This window comes from Eretmochelys imbricata, chromosome 25 (genome assembly GCF_965152235.1).
Source record: "Eretmochelys imbricata isolate rEreImb1 chromosome 25, rEreImb1.hap1, whole genome shotgun sequence".
Classification (NCBI taxonomy): domain Eukaryota; kingdom Metazoa; phylum Chordata; order Testudines; family Cheloniidae; genus Eretmochelys; species Eretmochelys imbricata.
This window is the reverse complement of record NC_135596.1, coordinates 6,666,009-6,684,718: the sequence shown is the minus strand read 5'-3', so window position 1 is coordinate 6,684,718 and position 18,710 is coordinate 6,666,009. Positions and strand designations below refer to the sequence as shown.

The 18,710-nt window shown below is 47.3% G+C and overlaps 1 protein-coding gene across 2 annotated transcripts in view; it reads left to right on the top strand.

The window, feature by feature from the left end:
• The first annotated feature begins 13,973 nt into the window (after positions 1–13,973).
• The window catches only part of BTBD2 (BTB domain containing 2), a 41,923-nt gene continuing 37,186 nt past the window's right edge, over positions 13,974–18,710 (top strand). For both annotated transcript variants that reach the window (XM_077842245.1, XM_077842244.1), the window contains exon 1: positions 13,974–14,407. In XM_077842245.1, coding sequence (XP_077698371.1) covers positions 14,001–14,407 — 407 coding nt within the window. In that variant the 5' untranslated portion in view covers positions 13,974–14,000. The remainder of the gene's footprint in view (positions 14,408–18,710) is intronic.

The following is an 18,710-nucleotide window of genomic DNA, read 5'->3' as shown; positions in this document are numbered from 1 at the left end:
TGCCAAGAATACTGTGGGAGACTGTAACAAAAGCTTTGCTAAAGTCAAGAATCCAATGGCAGCAGGGTCACAGAGCTTAAATTGCAAGCTCTTTGGGAAATTCTTTCTTTCTTTCTCTTCCCCAAGCTTCCCCTTCCCCCCTCCACGAGAGCCTGGAACTTGGAAGCCAGTTCAAAGCATGAGCAGAGGAGGACAGTTCTGAAAATAGCCCGATGCAACATTTAAAATAGCCCGAGCCCTTCGACTGCTTTAGCATCATCTCAAAATAAGCTCCCTCAATCCGGGGGAGAGCTATAAATAAGTGTGCAGCAATTCGTATAATAAACTATTCCCCAGCAGGAACCGAGCAGAGCTCAGCCTTATGTAGAACCTGACCTCCTCCCACGCTGGACTGAGTTAGCGCAATGCTGATAACTGGCATTCGCAGGGTTATTTATCACGGTAGCATTGGAGAATGTAACTGCAGCACGGGTCAGTCGCAGGGCATGTGGTGTACAGTTACTTGCTAGATCGGGTGATCTTTGGGTGACCCAGTGGAACATATCACAGCTCTCCGCTCTTCAGTCTTAATCAGGTGCATGAGATCAGAATCCCACCCCATGTGTTGCCATTGAGCAGACTCTGAGTGCTAACAGCAAGGAGGAGGTCAGGCTTGGCCAAGCTGAAATAATTAGCATGCCAGAGAGGAGACAGGTAGCCCTCTGGAATGGGAGGCCATTCCGTCTCCATGCTCATCGCCTCTCACAAGCTAAGTGTGGCCGTTTTGGGGAGTGTTTAGACAGGAGAACTCCAAGGAACACCTGGGTACTCAAGCCAGTGGGGCTGCTGTCTGATCCAGCAAAAGGAGGATGGGGGATGCTCTTGCAGCTGAAGGTGCTGCCTTTCTGTTGTGATGTGACACCAAGGTCTTGACCACTCGTGGTTATCAAAGATCCCACTGTACTCCCTGCCCCATGGCCACAGCCACATTCCAGCTCAAAGTTGGAGGTTCTTCTTCTTGTTTATTAAGCTCACAGGCACCCAACTTTTAAGGGCCTAGAAAATCTCAGGAACATCACTGCAACCACAAAGTCTGAGTTAGATGCCTCGGCTCCTACATAGTGCATGGGGAGCGATAGGTGCCTATCTGCTAGCAATCCATGAACCAGAGACAGATATGCATTCAGCTGCCTAAATTGCATGTGGGACCTGAAACAAAGCAGCTTGGGAGTAGGCCCTCCCCTATAATCTTTAGCCTAGTGGCTAGGGTACTCACCCAGTGAGGGGGAGACCCTTGGCTCAAGTCCCCCCTCCTCCAGGGGAGAGAGAGGATTTGATGTGATGTACAGCAATCTGTCACCTCTCAGGTGGGTGCTCTAATCCATATGGAATATTCCGCTGCGGGGCTCCCTCAATCGTGGCTGTCGAAGTTGTTCCACTTTAATTAAACAATGGAAGATGGGAATGGTCATTGGACCAGAGAGCTGGTTAGCAAAAAGAACAGGAGTACTTGTGGCACCTTAGAGACTAACAAATTTATTTGAGCATAAGCTTTCGTGAGCTACAGCTCACTTCATCGGATGCTGTAGCTCACGGTAGCTTATGCTCAGATAAATTTGTTAGTCTCTAAGGTGCCACAAGTACTCCTGTTCTTTTTGCGAATACAGACTAACACGGCTGTTACTCTGAGAGCTGGTTAGAATGACTTTGCAGCCCAGAGGCTGGGGCTCTCCTCTAAGAGGTGGTAGAGACTTGTTCAAATCCCATCTCCCCTCCCAGGAGGAAGGGGGACTGAAATGGGGATCTGCCACACCCGGGGTGAGTACCCTGATCACTAGGCTAAATTGGGCCCCCCCCTCCCTAGGCTGTTTCATGTGAACTCACTGGATGGGCCTGACCTAGGTGCGCTCAGTAGGCACCTTCCAGATCAGGCCTTGCATGTGACTTAGTCTGGCTGAACCCCAGACTTTCCCGCTGTGTAAATTGCACGTGGGCTCAGGCAGGAGCCAGGCACCTGCTCGGAGGAAAAAACTTCGGCACGCAGTTTGCTTAGGTGCCTGTATGGTTTGGTGGCACCTATGCGGGAGTTTTGTGGATCGCAAGAGGCACCTAATGACCTTTGTGGAGCCCACCCAGAGAGAATATAGCCAGGCCCTGCCCCAACACTCCTACAGTCTAAACAAGATGAGCGACCAGGGGCAGGGCTTTCAAAAGTGCCACAGGGAGTTAGGCACCCATTGAAAGTCAAAGGGTGGGAGGTGTCAAACACCCTCAGGTGCTTTTGAACACTGAGGCAGGAAAGGCCAGGAAGGCTGTTTATCATTATTGTTCACTTAGGTCCCAAGACTGTTTCTCCCGTAGATTGAGCTGGATATGCTGGTTTTGGCATTCCTTCCTGCAGTGTTGGTGGCGGAGAATGGCTGTTGTGTTTCCACCCCAGAGGTGGCTGCACTTCAGTGACAGGGAGATAGACAAATGGCTGTATAAGGACTACAGATAACATTGACTCAAGAGTGATCACTGAGAAGAGAGGAAGTGGAGAAGGTAAAGTGCAGTAGAATGATGGTGACCGATGTTGTGCAGCTTCCAAGCCCAGCTTGTCCTATCTCTGCTCTGCATTATGGCATAAATGTCACGTACCAGGGAATGGATAAGCGTCACCGCTGTCTTCCCCTGGACGGAATGTCAGACCTGCTAGTCTGGTTTAGCTCTGGCTTGGGGGCTCGGTAACAGGATAGGGAGGCTCTCTACTCACTAGGTGACCAGAGTTGAACTTCAGTGCAACGGCGTGGGAGCATGTTCCAAAGATGTTATCGTCGGACCATTTGTTCGGCTGCTTGTGTGAAACGAGTTGGTGGTGATGGGGCACGCATGAAGCAATCTCTCACAATTCTTTAGTGTGGTCCAGTCAGCCGACAGCACATTCACTGTGAGGTGAGAAGGGATGACCCGCTGGGCTTAGGAGATTCGGTGGCAGCTGGAGATGTGCAGTTGTGATACCTCCGCTGGAACTAGGCAGTTAGCTGGAGGAAGATGGAGAACATAAAGTACTCTGATATTAGCAGGAGTGAGAGACACGGAAGAGGCAAGCAGAAATTAGCAGGGAGACAGGTATAGGGGTCCAGCAGGGCAGACTCAGGGGTGTGAAATGAAGGAAATAAAAGGGAGAATCTAAAAGAAGAAAGCAGCAGTAGCCGGGGAGGAATAGGAACACCCGAAAGCATCAGTGCATTCCTGGTCTTTCTCTCTCACTTTGACCAACTGGAAGGGCTTGGCCTGTCAGCCTTTTGTTTATCGATAATTATTTTTTGTTCTCCAGTGAGTACATCCTTACCTGAGATGAGGAGAAGGGACTAGGCCATGGGGACTTTAGGTAAGGTGCGGTGGAGAGTTGAGGTCACAATCTTGACTAACAAAAATTGGCTCATCCCAGCCCTAATTACAGGTTGAGTCCAGTTCCTGGCAGCAAGGTGTCCACATCACAAAACAGACACCATTGCAATTGGCCCCTTGGCTGACGGCCTCAGCGGGGCGGCCAAGGATGCAATGGGCCAGAGAGACTGAATCGCCTCCAGAGACAGTTCCTCCCATGGCAGCCTTCACTGCTGCTTGTTAGGCTACTCAAAGATCTTGGATCTCCAGAGCGCTCAGTCATGCACCTTTCATTAGCATGACAGCCCAGACAATGGTTGTCTTTAGGGTGAGGAACTGCCTTCCTCTCAATTTCTCCTGAGTTTGAGTCTGGTCCCTCTCCTGATGTGGTGGAGGATCATCTCTGGTAATGCTCCTGGTTGGGGCCTCAGGCTGCTCTCCTACACTTGTTGTGCCTAAAAGCTAAGTATTAGGGGCTGAACCACGGGGGAAGCAAGGACAGGGCGGTTCCCTTTGGCCTAATTTGGCAAGTGCTACCAAATTTGGCACATGCTAGCAGTGTGGCTCTTTGTCCCATCTAACGGCTGGTGGAGGGTATGGTTCAGGCAGAAGTTCATGCTTTCGGATTCAAAGGGGCTGGGTTCAATCGCCCCAAACAGCTCAGCTAGGGATGGTGTTTCATGTGTCTTAATAACAATATTTAGCAACTAGGTGCTCTGGTGATGGCTGGGTTACAGGCAATATACATTAGGGACTTTCTGAGTTGGTTGGGGTTTTTTCAGACCCCCTAGAAAGAGACTCCATCTACTTCATTTAGAAGCCCTGCTATGCAACGTGCTCCCGATGCCTCACTGTGCATAACCTGATACCTCTTGTCCCGTCTCACTGAGCAGCTTGGGGAGTGATCACTTTAGATAAGCTATTACCAGCAGGAGAGTGGGGTGGGGGGAGAGAAAACCTTTTGTAGTGGTAAACACCCATTTTTTCATGCTTTGTGTGTATAAAAAGATCTATACTTTCCACAGTATGCATCCGATGAAGTGCGCTGTAGCTCACGAAAGCTTATGCTCAAATAAATTGGTTAGTCTCTAAGGTGCCACAAGTCCTCCTTTTCTTTTTGGGGAGAATGTACACTTATCCCTTCTCTTTTCCTGGCATGTGTGTGTCTGACTTTGGAGGCTCCTCTGCGAAAGGAGCTGCCAATAGGCGGTGAGTCATTTTGAACATGCCTGGATCCAGAAGGCATCATGTGGCTGATGATTCATGTGTCTCACTTGTTTGACTGTTTAAATAAACTCTGATTCCAAGGGCATGTAGCTGTAAGAGAGCCATCCTGGGTTTCACTGAATGTGGAATTGCATTTCTACTCGGTTACATAAATTTATTTCTAGTGGGGTGTTTCCATAATGTATTTTTATTACTCTCTAGGTATCTGTGTATATGAGCACTGTACGGTAGTCACACTGCCAACTCAACCATCACCATACCAGGTAATTGCTGTAACCCCTATACTTAGGAGATCCATCAGTACCACGATCACGATGGAGGGACAACTACCGTGTCAATTTTGCAACAGAAAAGCTTCTAAAACAGACTCCAATGAGAAGCTGCTGAACTTGAATTAATTAGCAAACTAGGTTTCAGAGTAACAGCCGTGTTAGTCTGTATTCGCAAAAAGAAAAGGAGTACTTGTGGCACCTTAGAGACTAACCAATTTATTTGAGCATGAGCTTTCGTGAGCTACAGCTCACTTCATCGGATGAAGTGAGCTGTAGCTCACGAAAGCTCATGCTCAGATAAATTGGTTAGTCTCTAAGGTGCCACAAGTACTCCTTTTCTTTATGCAAACTAGATACCATTAACTTAGGTTTGAATAGAGACTGGAAGTGGCTGGGTCATTACACTAATTGAATCTATTTCCCCATGTTAAGTATCCTCACACCTTCGTGTCAGCTGTCTGAAATGGGCTGAGTCAATGGCATTATCATAGTGGAAGAAAGATCAGAATCAAGCCTGAAAACTACAAATAAATCTGGACAATAAGTCCTCTGACATATACCCACCCCCCCCCACCTCCAATGCTTTAAGCCTCCGTTTCTTGTGTGCCCCAAAATCCTGATGAAAGCATGTGAGGAAAAAAGATACGCATTTTCTGCTGGACAAACGAATATAAGGCATTGTGTATTGATGACTTAGGCTATGTCTACACTAGAGATTTCACAGTGGCACAGCTGTACCACTGCGGCTGCATCGCTGTAAGGTCTCCCATGTAGCTGATCTATGCCAATGGGAGAGAGCTCCGAGATACCACCGTCCACACCAGCTCTTCTGTCGGTGTAACTTATGTTGTTCAGGAGGGTGTTTTTTTCACACCCCGACTGACAAAATTTTACTGACGAAAGTGCTAGTGTAGTCATATAGTTAGAAACAGCTAATTAGTGGTTGTTTCTCAGTGAGGAAGAATCATTGAATGAGTCAGAGGCAGAGGAGTGGGATGTTAATTACAAAATTCTGTTCTCTCTCACTATTTAATTGTGAGTCTAACGAAAGTTGGTGTTTTTCTTAGAGACCCAGCTCCTGGAGTTCTGTGATGACGTGAGAATCTTAGCTGTTATTTAAAAAAAAAAACCCAAGGTAAGTTTTTAGCAGGAAAGCCTGAAAAGATGAAACCTAAAGGCTCAAAAACCAGAAGGCAAATATAAAAGAACCCCAAACTTACTATTTCCAGAAATCTCATTTTTTTTCCGAGCCCATCTCTTTATTTTTGGGGTACCTGACTCACTATTTGTGAATGCTTGGAATTGGTGATATTGTTCTAAGCATTTGAAAAATGGCTTCTGGGCTATGCTGTCACATTTTTTACTAATTGAAATTGCATAACTGCCTGAAGTGCTAATAAGTTGTGCAACTATTGGGCAACTCTATAGCGTGATAGCTAGCGGGGCTGGCTTGCCCTCAGCAAAGCATTCTTTGGGCCACACCCAACAAAATCAAAGAGGGAAGGGCTGGCAAAATAAAAAAGATATACATAATAACTAGGGCTGTCAATTAAACGCAGTTAACTCACGCGATTAACTCAAAAAATTAATTGTAATTAATCGCAGTTTTAATCGCACTGTTAATAGAATACCAATTGAAATGTATTAAATATTTTGGATGGTTTTCTACATTTTCACATCTATTGTATGCTATGTTATAATTGAAATCAAATTGTAGAATCTTTATTACAAATATTTGCACTGTAAAAATGATAAACAAAAGAAATAGTATTTTTCAATTCACCTCATACAAGTACTGTAGTGCAATCTCTTTGTTGTGAAAGTGCAATTTACAGATGTAGATTTTTGTTTGGTTACATGACTGCACTCAGAAACAAAACAATGTAAAACTTCAGCCTACAAATCCACTCAGTCCTACTTCTTGTTCAGACAAACAGGTTTGTTTGCATTTACAGGAGATAATGCTGCTCTCTTATTTACAATATCACCAGAAAGTGAGAACAGGCATTTGCATGGCACTTTTGGAGCTGGCATTGCAAGGTATTTATGTACCAGATATGCTAAACGTTCGTATGCCCCTTCATGCTTCGGCCACCATTCCACAGGACATGCATCCATGCTCATTAAAAAAATAACGTGTTAATTAAATTTGTGACTGAACTCCTTGGGGGAGAATGGTATGTCCCCTGCTCTGTTTTACCCACATTCTGCCATACACTTCATGTTATAGCAGTCTTGGATGATGACCCAGCACATTTTAAGGACACTTTAACTGCAGATTTCACACAAAACATGAAGAAGTTTGAGATTTCTAAAGATAGCTACAGCACTTGACCCAAGGTTTAAGAATCTGAAGTGCCTTCCAAAATCTGAGAGGGACGAGGTGTGGAGCATGATTTCAGAAGTCTTAAAAGAGGAACACTCCAATGCGGAAACTACAGAACCTGAACCACTGAAAAAGAAAATCAACCTTCTGCTGGTGGCATCTGACTCAGATAATGAAAATGAGCATGTGTCGATCTGCACTGCTTTGGATGGTTATCGAGCAGAACCCGTCATCAGCATGGACGCATGTCCCCTGGAATGCTGGTTGAAGCATGAAGGGACATATGAATCTTTAGCGCATCTGGCATGTAAATATCCTGCGACGCCAGCTACTACAGTGCCTTCAGAACACCTGTTCTCACTTTCAGGTAACATTGTAAACAAGAAGCAGGCAGCATTATCTCCTGAAAATGTAAATAAACTTGTTTGTCTGAGCGATTGGCTGAACAAGAAGTAGGACTGAGTGGACTTGCAGGCTCTAAAGTTTTACATTGTTTTGTTTTTGAATGCAGGTTTTTTGTACATAATTCTACATTTGTAAGTTGCACTTTCATGATAAAGAGATTGCACTACAGTATTTGTATTAGGTGAATTGAAAAATACTATTTCTTTTGTTTTTTTACAGCGCAAATACTTGTAATCAAAAATAAATATAAAGTGAGTATTGTAGACTTCGTATTCTGTGTTGTAATTGAAATCAATATATTTGAAAATGTAGAAAACATCCAAAAATATTTAAATAAATGGTATTCTATTGTTGTGTAACAGTGCGATTAATCGCAATTAATTTTTTTAATCGCTTGACAGCCCTAATAATAAATCACATGCTTGACAGCTGTTCCTAAATAAAACGTAAGACTGAATATGCATAAATCCAATTCAAACAACACTGATTAACTCTAAAGTTTCATTTGTTTCCCTTCTTTTTCTTCCCCTTTGCATTTATTTAGTCCCTCCTTCCCTCTCTCACTTTCTTTTCTTCTTAATTATTTACAATGGTGCCATATGTGCCGACAGCAATTTGCCAACATGTACGAAAACATAAGAACATAGGACCCCCTCCCCAGACTGGATCTGACCAATGATCCATCTAGTTCAGTGTTTTTTCTCCAACACTGCTTAGCACAAGATGTTTCAGAGGAAGCTGCAAGAAACCCCCAAATGGACAATTATGGAATAACCTCCCGCTATGAGGAATTTCTTCCTAATCACTTGGCAATTAGTTACTGGCCACCAACTGACCATATTCTGCTCTTGGTTATTTTGATATAAATCCTGAGTAACTCTGTTGACGTGCAATGTATTGAGTTGAAGGAAAAATAATATTTAATACAAGGGATGAGGCTGTAGTCATTAATTGACTTGATCCTCCAAGTGAAGTCAATGGGCGTATTGCCCAAGTAAGGGCTGCAGGATAGAACTTAGGGTAGGGAATCAATTCTCAGATTTGACACGTGGTGAATACCCCTTCCTACGTGGGATTGGGGGTAAGGACGAGCCACATCTGTGACATCACCGTCTGTCGAGGATGACTGGGTACAGGAACACAATGAGTCTGGGGAACTGCATCTGGGGAAGATGAGTAAACACACATCATCTGAGCAATCAATGGTGAACCCATGCAAAAAGTAAGACAGCCCAAGACACTTAGGGGAAAAAAAGTGGCTCTCCTACATAACTCCACTACCTAGCTTCTAGTCCCCTTTTCAGGACATATATGGCTTGCACTCCACTCGAGTTCATGCTGTCTGCCAGAATGGCTGCCTTGTTGTCTTTCTGTAACTTGACTTTTTTGCCAGGATAGGTTATTGTCCTATCACTCCACCCCAAACCTGGAAGACCAATGGACTGCTTTCCATCTCATCCCTACCCTTTTGACATGTCTGGCTTGTGTGGTCCTACCAGGAGTTTAAACTTCTTCAGGCCTAGCTCACAGGGTCATTGGAACACACAAGCCTTCCCACCACGTCAAGGTGCAGTCCCTGTGGTTACCAACAATGTATATGAATTTTTAACAAATGACAAGATTCATCACAGTGTCCAATAACCCCCATCTCTAACCTAAACAATAATCTGACGGCATGGGAAGGATTCCGATTCGCATTCATGCAGCAGTCTTTAGCTCCCCCTAATGTTCAGCTTCTGCGCGAAACATCCAAAGCCATCATGTGACTGCAGTTGGAAAGCTTGTGTTGATACTTGCAAAGATGCATAAAAACAACACATCATCAAAATGGCCCATCCTGCAAGGTGTAGAGCAAACAGCGTAAAAGCCAGAACATAGATGAGGTTTTAAACCTTATTTTGGTGTTCATTGCTCTGTTATATTAGAATGAGAGAGAAATATATTTTTAAAATAAAAAAGAGTGTCCCTTTAAAGTAAAAAGAAAAAGGAGTCCTTGTGGCACCTTAGAGACTAATCAATTTATTTGAGCATGAGCTTTCGTGAGCTACAGCAAAGTAATGCTTGTATTCATTTAATTCTTGGACAATCAAATCTCAGTAGCCACCAAACCAAGTACAAAAAAAGAAACAACATATTTGTTAAATGTAACAAACTCAATAATTATAATCCATATAGAGATCATCTATATTAAAGCCAATTCTGCTCTTTGCCATGCGTGTCTCTGAGTGCAGAATTTAGGGTCCGATCCTGCAATCACTAACTTTGATCATGTGAAGAAAAGGAGTACTTGTGGTACCTTAGAGACTAACCAATTTATTTGAGCATGAGCTTTCGTGAGCTACAGCTCACTTCATCGGATGCATACCGTGGAAACTGCAGCAGACTTTATATACACACAGAGAACATGAAACAATACCTCCTCCCACCCCACTGTCCTGCTGATAATAGCTTATCTAAAGTGATCATCAAGTTGGGCCATTTCCAGCACAAATCCAGGTTTTCTCACCCCCCACCCCCATACACACACAAACTCACTCTCCTGCTGGTAATAGCTCATCCAAAGTGACCACTCTCCCTACAATGTGCATGGTAATCAAGGTGGGCCATGTCCAGCACAAATCCAGACTTTCTCACCCCCCCCCGTTCCCCCCCCTCCCCCCCCGGGGACGGACACACACACACAAACTCACTCTCCTGCTGGCAATAGCTCATCCAAACTGACCACTCTCCAAGTTTAAATCCAAGTTTAACTTGGAGAGTGGTCAGTTTGGATGAGCTATTGAGCTATTGCCAGCAGGAGAGTGAGTTTGTGTGTGTATGGGGGTGGGGGGGTGAGAAAACCTGGATTTGTGCTGGAAATGGCCCACCTTGATTATCATGCACATTGTAGGGAGAGTGGTCACTTTGGATGAGCTATTACCAGCTGGAGAGTGAGTTTGTGTGTGTGTTTTTTGGAGGGGGTGAGGGGGTGAGAGAACCTGGATTTGTGCAGGAAATAGCCCAACTTGATTATCATGCACATTGTGTAGAGAGTTGTCACTTTGGATGGGCTATTACCAGCAGGAGAGTGAGTTTGTGTGTGGGGGGGTGGAGGGTGAGAAAACCTGGATTTGTGCTGGAAATGGCCCAACTTGATGATCACTTTAGATAAGCTATTACCAGCAGGACAGTGGGGTGGGAGGAGGTATTGTTTCATGTTCTCTGTGTGTATATAAAGTCTGCTGCAGTTTCCACAGTATGCATCCGATGAAGTGAGCTGTAGCTCACGAAAGCTCATGCTCAAATAAATTGGTTAGTCTCTAAGGTGCCACAAGTACTCCTTTTCTTTTTGCGAATACAGACTAACACGGCTGTTACTCTGAAACCTGTCATTTGATCATATGAGCAGTTTCCCTTAAGCCAATGGGGACTATGCATGTGAATAACTTACATGTTGTTCACAGTGGTGTTGGAGCCATGTTGGTCCCAGGATATTAGAGCAAGGTGGGTGAGGTAATGTCTTTTATCTCCAACCACACAACCCTAGTTGTCACCTGCTACCCCACACTGGAACCCATATGGAGTATCATTAAACAATTACAATCCATACAAGAAATCTTTCATAGAATAACAGAGTTGGAAGGGACCTCTGGAGTCCATCTAGTCCAACCCCCTGCCCAGAGCAGGACCAATCCCAACTAAATCATCCCAGTCAGGGCTTTGTCAAGCCTGACCTTAAAAACTTCTAAGGAAGGGGATTCCACCACCTCCCTAGGTAACGCATTCCAGTGTTTCACCACCCTCCTAGTGAAAAAGTTTTTCCTAATATCCAACCTAAATCTCCCCCACTGCAACTTTCCTCACCCACCTTGTATTTTTACATATATGTGTGTGTTTGCAAGATTGGGTTTTTATCCAGCAGAATTTGTCTATATACCTCATATATATATATATATACACCTCATTCTTCTTCGTTCAGTGTCAATGTATGTCACGCAGCAGACTCCATATATTTGTTACCAAATGAGTGTGTAAGCTTTTGATACTAAGGGCTTGTCTACAATGGCAACGTTAAAGCGCTGCCGTTGTGTAGTCACAGCACAGCATTGGGAGGGAGTTCTCCCAGCGCTCTAAAAAACCCACCTCCACAAAGGGCGCAGCTCCCAGCCCTGGTGCACTGTCTACGCGGGCGGTTTACAGCGCTGAAACTTGCAGCACTCGGGGGAGTGTTTTTTCACACCCCTGAGTGAGAACGTTGCAGTGCTGTAAAGTGCCAGGGTAGATGAATGCAGTAATCCGGTATTCCTTAGCAATGGCGGATGCAGTGATTTATCTGTGCAACTCCAGCAACACACAAAAGTCTTGGAGCTTTGGACCAATATAAACAGCATGTCATTGTGTATTAAGCAAACGATAATTAAAACCCCAGAAAAACAAGGAAAAGAAAATATACCTCGTGGCTGAGCAGTTACTCAACACGTGGAACCAAGGACGAAAAGTCTGCTCTCAAATGCGTATGCATGTGCATCCATGGGCAGAATGTCATCCACAGAACGGATAAGAGATTAGTGGCCTTTCAGGTTCCTCCTGACCTCCCTGCCATTTTCTATGTGAGGAATACCAGCTGGCTATGAGATAAAAATCTCTTATCATGCACATCCTGCTGTGTTATCTTGCAGTGCAGTGTGTGGGAGAACACTAACATTCCCACAGATCTCCATGGCCACAGCAGCATGTAATGGAGCGAGGTGCAAGGCGGGTGTGAAATACACTCTTACACAGCAGACGTTAAGCATGAAGTATCAGTTTATTGGCGGGCAGGACAGCCGGTACATCAGCCACAGACCATCAGTCCCTTGGCCTAAGAATTGTAAGGGATTACAGAGCACTAATCGACACAGCCTTGAGGTGCCAATGAAGTTTTGGGTGTCTGGTTTTTAGAAAGGCTTGGTTTGCACGTGTGCAAAGAAGGTTACATTAGGCTTATTCTTCAGGGGATAAACTGAAGTGTTGCTCATCCCCAACAGGCTCCCTAACCTTCCGGAGGAGCTGCCTCCTCCCCATAAGCCATCGACCCCCAGGGTCAGAGGTATCCACCTCGTGGGCCCAAACTTGCAAGGTCAATGGCAACCTTCTCGCAGCCCCCCACAGGAGTTGTTTTGTCTCCAAAAGCTTTGATCCCCCCTATTAAAAAAAAAGAAAAAGAAAAAAGAGCCGTGTCCTCCCCAGAGGAGCTGTGACTGTGTCCCCCTAGTTCCCACCTGGAGTCTTCACAGGGGTGGAAACAGCAGGGAGTTCCTCAGGCTCCCCATTGCACGGCTCCCTCCAACCCCTAACTCCTTCCCCCACCCCAGAACACGCCCCCCTCTGTGCACGCCTAGGCCCCCACACCCCTCCCTCTTGCAGGCCTCACAACTGACGTACTCCCTCCCTCCTGCTCCCCACACCTCTCCTCATGTCTCCCACACGCTTCCCACCCTACTGCTCCCTCTGCAGTCCTCACACCTGACATACCCCTTTCCCTGCATTCCTTGTGCCCGCCCACCCTCCATCCCCCCTCCTCGTGCCCCCCACCCCTCCATCCCCCACTCCTCGTGCCCCCCCCACCATTCCCCACCCTCCTCATGCCTCCCCCACACCATCCTGCCCCCATCCCCCACCCTCCTTGTGACTCCCCCCACACCCTCCATTCCGCACCCTCCTCCTGCCCCCCACACCCTCTTGCCCCCATCCCCCCGGCTTCTCCTTCCCCCCTCCTCGGGCCCCACACCCTCTTGCCCACATCACCCCCGCTCCTCCTTCCCCCCTCCTCGTGCCTCCCCCATACCCTCCTGCCCCCATCCCCCACACTCCTCCTGCCCCCCTCCTCGTGACCTCCCCCATACCCTCCATCCTCCCCTCCTCGTGCCCCCCCACTCCCTCTTGCCCCCCATCCCCCCACACCCTCCATCCTCCCTTCCTCGTGCCCCCCACACCCTCCATCCTCCCTTCCTCGTGCCCCCCACTCCTCCTGACCCCTCCTCGTGCCCCCATCCCCCCCTCCTCGTGCCCCCCCACACCTTCCTGCCCCGCCTCCATTCCCCACCCTCCTCGTGCCCCCCCCACACCCTCCATCCTCCCCTCCTCGTGCCCCCCCTCCATTCCCCATCCTCGACCCCCCCAACTCTACCCTCCCGCTCCCTCCGCAGGCCTCTCCCCTGCCCCCCAACTCCCCCATGCCCCCCAACTCCCCCATGCCCCGCCCCCTGCGCGCTCTCCACCCGCGCCGGCCGGCGCCGCGCCGCGCCCCGAGCCCCATGCGCCGCTGCTGCCCGGCCCTGTGTGTCAGCAGCCGCCGCCCCGCCGCCGCCGCGCCCCCCTCGGCGGGCCCCGCCGCCGCCGCCCGCCCGCCGCTCGTGCTGCTGCTGGTGCTGCTGCAGCGCCGCCCACCCCCGCACAAGATGGCGGCCGGTGGCAGCGGCGGGGGCCCCGGGGGCCTCTCCTCCTCCTCCTCCGGCCCGCCGCCGCCGCCGCCTCCGGGCAACGGGGCCGCCGCCGCCGCCTGCACCAACGGCCCGCCCGCCTCCCCGCCGGGCCTCACCTACAACCAGTGCGGGGCCGGGAACCCCGCGGCGGCGGCGGCGGCGGCCGGGGGTCCCGGCTCCGGGGGCTCGGCGGCGGCGCCGGCGGCGGCGGCTCCGGGCGGGGCGGCGGGCGGCCCCCTGCAGCGGGAGCCGGTGTACAACTGGCAGGCCACCAAGCCCACGGTGCAGGAGCGCTTCGCCTTCCTCTTCAACAACGAGGTGCTCAGCGACGTGCACTTCCTGGTGGGCAAGGGCCGCGGCTCGCAGCGCATCCCGGCCCACAGGTGGGCAGCGGCGGCCGGGGCCGGGGCCGGGGCGGAGCGGAGCGTCCCGGCCCGCAGGGAGGGGCCGGCCGGAGGAGCGGCCCCGGGGGTGGCGTGGGGAGGCCGGCCGGCCCCGAGGTGGGGCTCGGGCCGAGGGACCCGCCGCTCCTGTCGCGGGCCGGGGCTGGGCTGGGCTGGCGGGGGTGGGGCGCGGTGGGCCGGCATGTGGGGGGGCCCCCACTCGGCTTCCCCCCCCCCACACCACACCACCACTCTGCCCTTCCCCTCCCCCCCCACCCTACACCACACCACCACTCTGCCCTTCCCCTCCCACCCCACCACACCACACCACCACTCTGCCCTTCCCCCCCACCCCACCCCACCCCCACTCTGCTCGCCCTTCACCCTCTCACAAGCTCCTTCCTAACTCCAGGGAAGCAAGAAACGGTAAGACAGGAGGGCCCCCCCTTCCCTTCCCTGTCCCCCCCCCTTCCCTCTGCTATACCTTGCTGGTACTGTCGCTTGCCCCACCCTCCCCCCGGGCCCTCCACACTAACCCCCCCACCGACACAGCCAAGATGTTGGGCCTCCTCCCTTACAGGGACCCAGAGCTGGTTCCCAGGCCTGCTGTGGCTGGGTGAGAGAGACCAGGATGCTGACTAGTTGCCAAATCAGCCTGGGCCCGCAGCCCCCAAGTTGTCTGGCTCTCAGGCCTGCGTTACATGGTGGGGGGGGCTCTGCCCCTTAGCGGGGCGTTTGGAATGGCTGCAGAGCAGTGGTGGGTTAGAGCACACGCAGCCCATTGGGCACCCAGCCTTGTGTGTCCCCCCACGGGCACCTCCAGAGCAGGAAGCCTGTCTCACTGCAGCGGGAGCCGAAGAACCGGGCTCAATAGCTGGGGCTGTAGTTCTGTGTTGACTGGGCACAGAGAGAGACGTGTAACCAACTGTTTGTGACTGAATGGCAGCGGCAGGGGGGTCGTCCTAATGGGGCACAGAACAGAGAATCCTCATAAAAGAAGAGGGTGGGTAGCCACTGACTCAATATTGGTCCATGTATTGGTGGGGATCCATTTTCTTAGAGTGTAAGCCCTCGTGTGTATGTCCCGCCATCTGACTGTTCTGTCCAGTACTTCCTTCTGGGGAGGTAATATGAAAAAATTAGGGTTGCTACCTGGTATTCTTTCATGTAGGCTGGTCTCTCTTGTTCACCTGCCTTGATTTTATTCCTTTCGCTTAGTTATCAGATTACCATCTGATTTTACCTGCAGCTAGGAGGTTACAACGCACAACGCTCGCTCCCAGAATACTAAGAATGTACACAGACAGGGCTTTAAAAACATATGGTTCACCTAAACTACACAAATCTGTGGGTGGTATTTACAACTTGTTTGTCTCCTGACAAGGTTAATATGCTGGGGACATGGTGAAGTCCCATCTTGAAGCACTGATAGACTAAACTGCTACAGGCTTGGCCAGAGGAGCATTGTAGCAAGGCATAGTTAACTCTTGTGCACAAGATAGAGCCCTCTTTTAATGATGTTGTGTCCAGTTCTTCCAGCATGGTACAGTGGGGTGGTTATGGTGTAGACATGTTCCAGAGTTAATGCATCTTTTTGCACTACCTGTTTAAAAAGAAGCATCTCAGAGGATTTCAGTGGAGGTTTTGGTTGGGGGATTTGGTGTAAAACTTCAGCTAAATAAAATTCCACTTATGAAGTAGTGTGTAGTTTTTGCCACTTTTCTTCAGCTGCAGAACAGGGCTTAATTCCCACAATTTTATAACTTTCTTCTAAAAGGCTTAGAAATGGGAGAAATCTGTTTTGAATAGACTACAGAAATACAGTAGCATAAAGAATCCATAGATTCTACTTTGAATCAGTTCCAGGAAAAAAAATATTTTGAAAACAGCTTGCTAAGCTAAATCTTTAGTGAAAAATGAAAAAGGAGGTCTGGGCAAAATGTGTAAAATACTAGAAAGATGTCCTTTTTATTTTAAAGGGAAACTTTTTAAAAAGAAAATTTTCTTTTCCTGCTAACGTTGGCATAACTTTGTCTATTGAAGTCTTTACTAAAAGCTAGTTGTAGCTGAGTGATATGTCTGTATTTGGTTTATATTGGTTTTGCGATAGTCTGTCGCACTAGCACTGCACAACTAGAAAATAATGTTAAAATCACCCTTTCAACTGGATATGAAAAACAGTCTAGTGAAAAGTAAGCACCTACTCTGCATTGATACTTTTAGGCTGAATAGTAATTTAAGAGCTTGCAGTCCCCAAAATGGTTGTTTGCGGAAGAATTTGAATGTGTCTTGATATTGGATATCTGATTCAGTTAAATAGTAATTGACGCTAGACTTGACTTCTCTGACTTTCCTCCTTTGAAATATAGTGGTGAGTTTACTGGCATTGGTTGCCACCGACTGCTTTGGGAGCAAGTACTCCTGTTCTAATGCGTTTCGTCATTCAAGTGAAGAGTGAGTGCAATTGTCCCTCATTTTAACACTGAACAAAGCAGCCAGGGATCCAGTGAATTCTTACATTATTTTTCTTAAAATTAATGCTTTGCAAGGGAATTCCTCCTACAATACCTTCCCAATTTTTTCTTTTGTCTTAGCTATCTGTGTAAATATATTGTCTAGAAACTTTTTCCCTCAAAAAATATGTCTCTAGTTTTCTATTTTAATCCAGCTTCTATTACATTTGTTGACAGAGTTTAGGAAAAAAAGAACACTCTCTTTTATGTTACAACTAGAAATTATCAAAGTAGACGTCCTTAAAGATGAGCTTGAAAGCAAAAGGGAAATTTGAGTTAAGCATATTTCTTTTCTGCATGCTATGCTAACCAGGTTGTGGGAGACTTTCAGCACAGAAATAAGTTGTAAGTAACCTTTGAAAACTTCTTGCCTTGAAACTCTCCTGGCACTTTCTGGTTCCTTGAAGCTCTATCAAATAGCATCATGCTGTGACATCACAAGTCTAGATTACATATGTTGCAGTAAGACTTCTGGTGTTTGTGATCTTGCATTCTGGGATACATTGGTGATCCAGGAAGTACCAAGAGGATTTGAGAGGCAATTAGTTTAATTTTTGTTTAAACAACTTCTGTGCTGAATGACCCTGCAACAACCCCTCTGGTAGAGGGCATTCAGCACAGAAACTTATTTAATTCACAGTTACTTTGTGGTTCACCTTTAATTTTGTCAGTTTATTTGAGGGATGTAATGCTTTTCATTCACTAACCTGTTTGTGAAAACAGAGTTCCATGGCTGTGCCAGTTTTTTAAATAAATCTCAGAATTAGGGCTTTCAGACAATGACTAAAGGTTATCCAGACTAGAAGAGATTTTTTTTTAATCAATTGATTTACAAACCAAGCCAAGTACAAAAAGTGGGTATGGGAGGCGCATACTCTAGTACATGAAAGTTGACTTGGCTCCTGCCTATCTGTTAAATATGGCGTTAGCAGAGCTATTCTGTTGTTACTTGCTCCCCCAGAAAGTGCATTGTAGAGGGGATGTATTTGTAGTTTTAACTGGTAAATGGCGCACATACTGAATGATTGTGGTTTGCATTGTTGTGCAGTCCAGAAGTGGTGGGGGAATGCAGAGGGGATTACTGGGAACTGTTTCTTGTTTTGTCCCCATGGCATTTCTGGGAAGATAAAGTTGCCAACTATCTATGCATGATACAGTTAAGAAAACTTGACAGAAATTCAAGCTTGAAGTTTCTGTTTTTAATATAGTCGTAGCAAGAAAAATCAATATCAGATGGATCACAAATGGTAGCCAAACCTTCAACTGGGATCCTTTATTCCTCTGTCAGCTTTTGTGAAATATAAATCCTATAATGGAAGATGGTGCAGGCTTTGAACTACCAACTACTAGTATTGTAGAAGGAATGAATCAGGGAGGTAGTATGAAATGATATAATATTCCTGAGTGGTTTGTAGAACAGCTCGGTGATATTGAGTTACAGATATTCTGGCTCCAGGAAAATATTCTTAGAAGCTTCCAGAAACTTCACAGATGGATGGACAAGTTAATTTAGCCTTTCATGAGGTTTCTGTGACTTTCTTTACATAATCTCTTAGCTTTTGGTACATTACATTCCTAAAAATTAGATTCTTGCATCACAAATTTTCAGACTCCCTTAATGTTTACTATTGACAAAATATCAGGCATTACTATTCACTTTCTAAATCTTTTCATGCTGCTTCTGTCACTTACAGTAAACTCCTACATTCGCTTAATTTATTTTGGCTACTATCTTTGTATGCATTGTTTAAAAAAAATCTATTTGTGAATTCTAATTGTGTCAAATGATT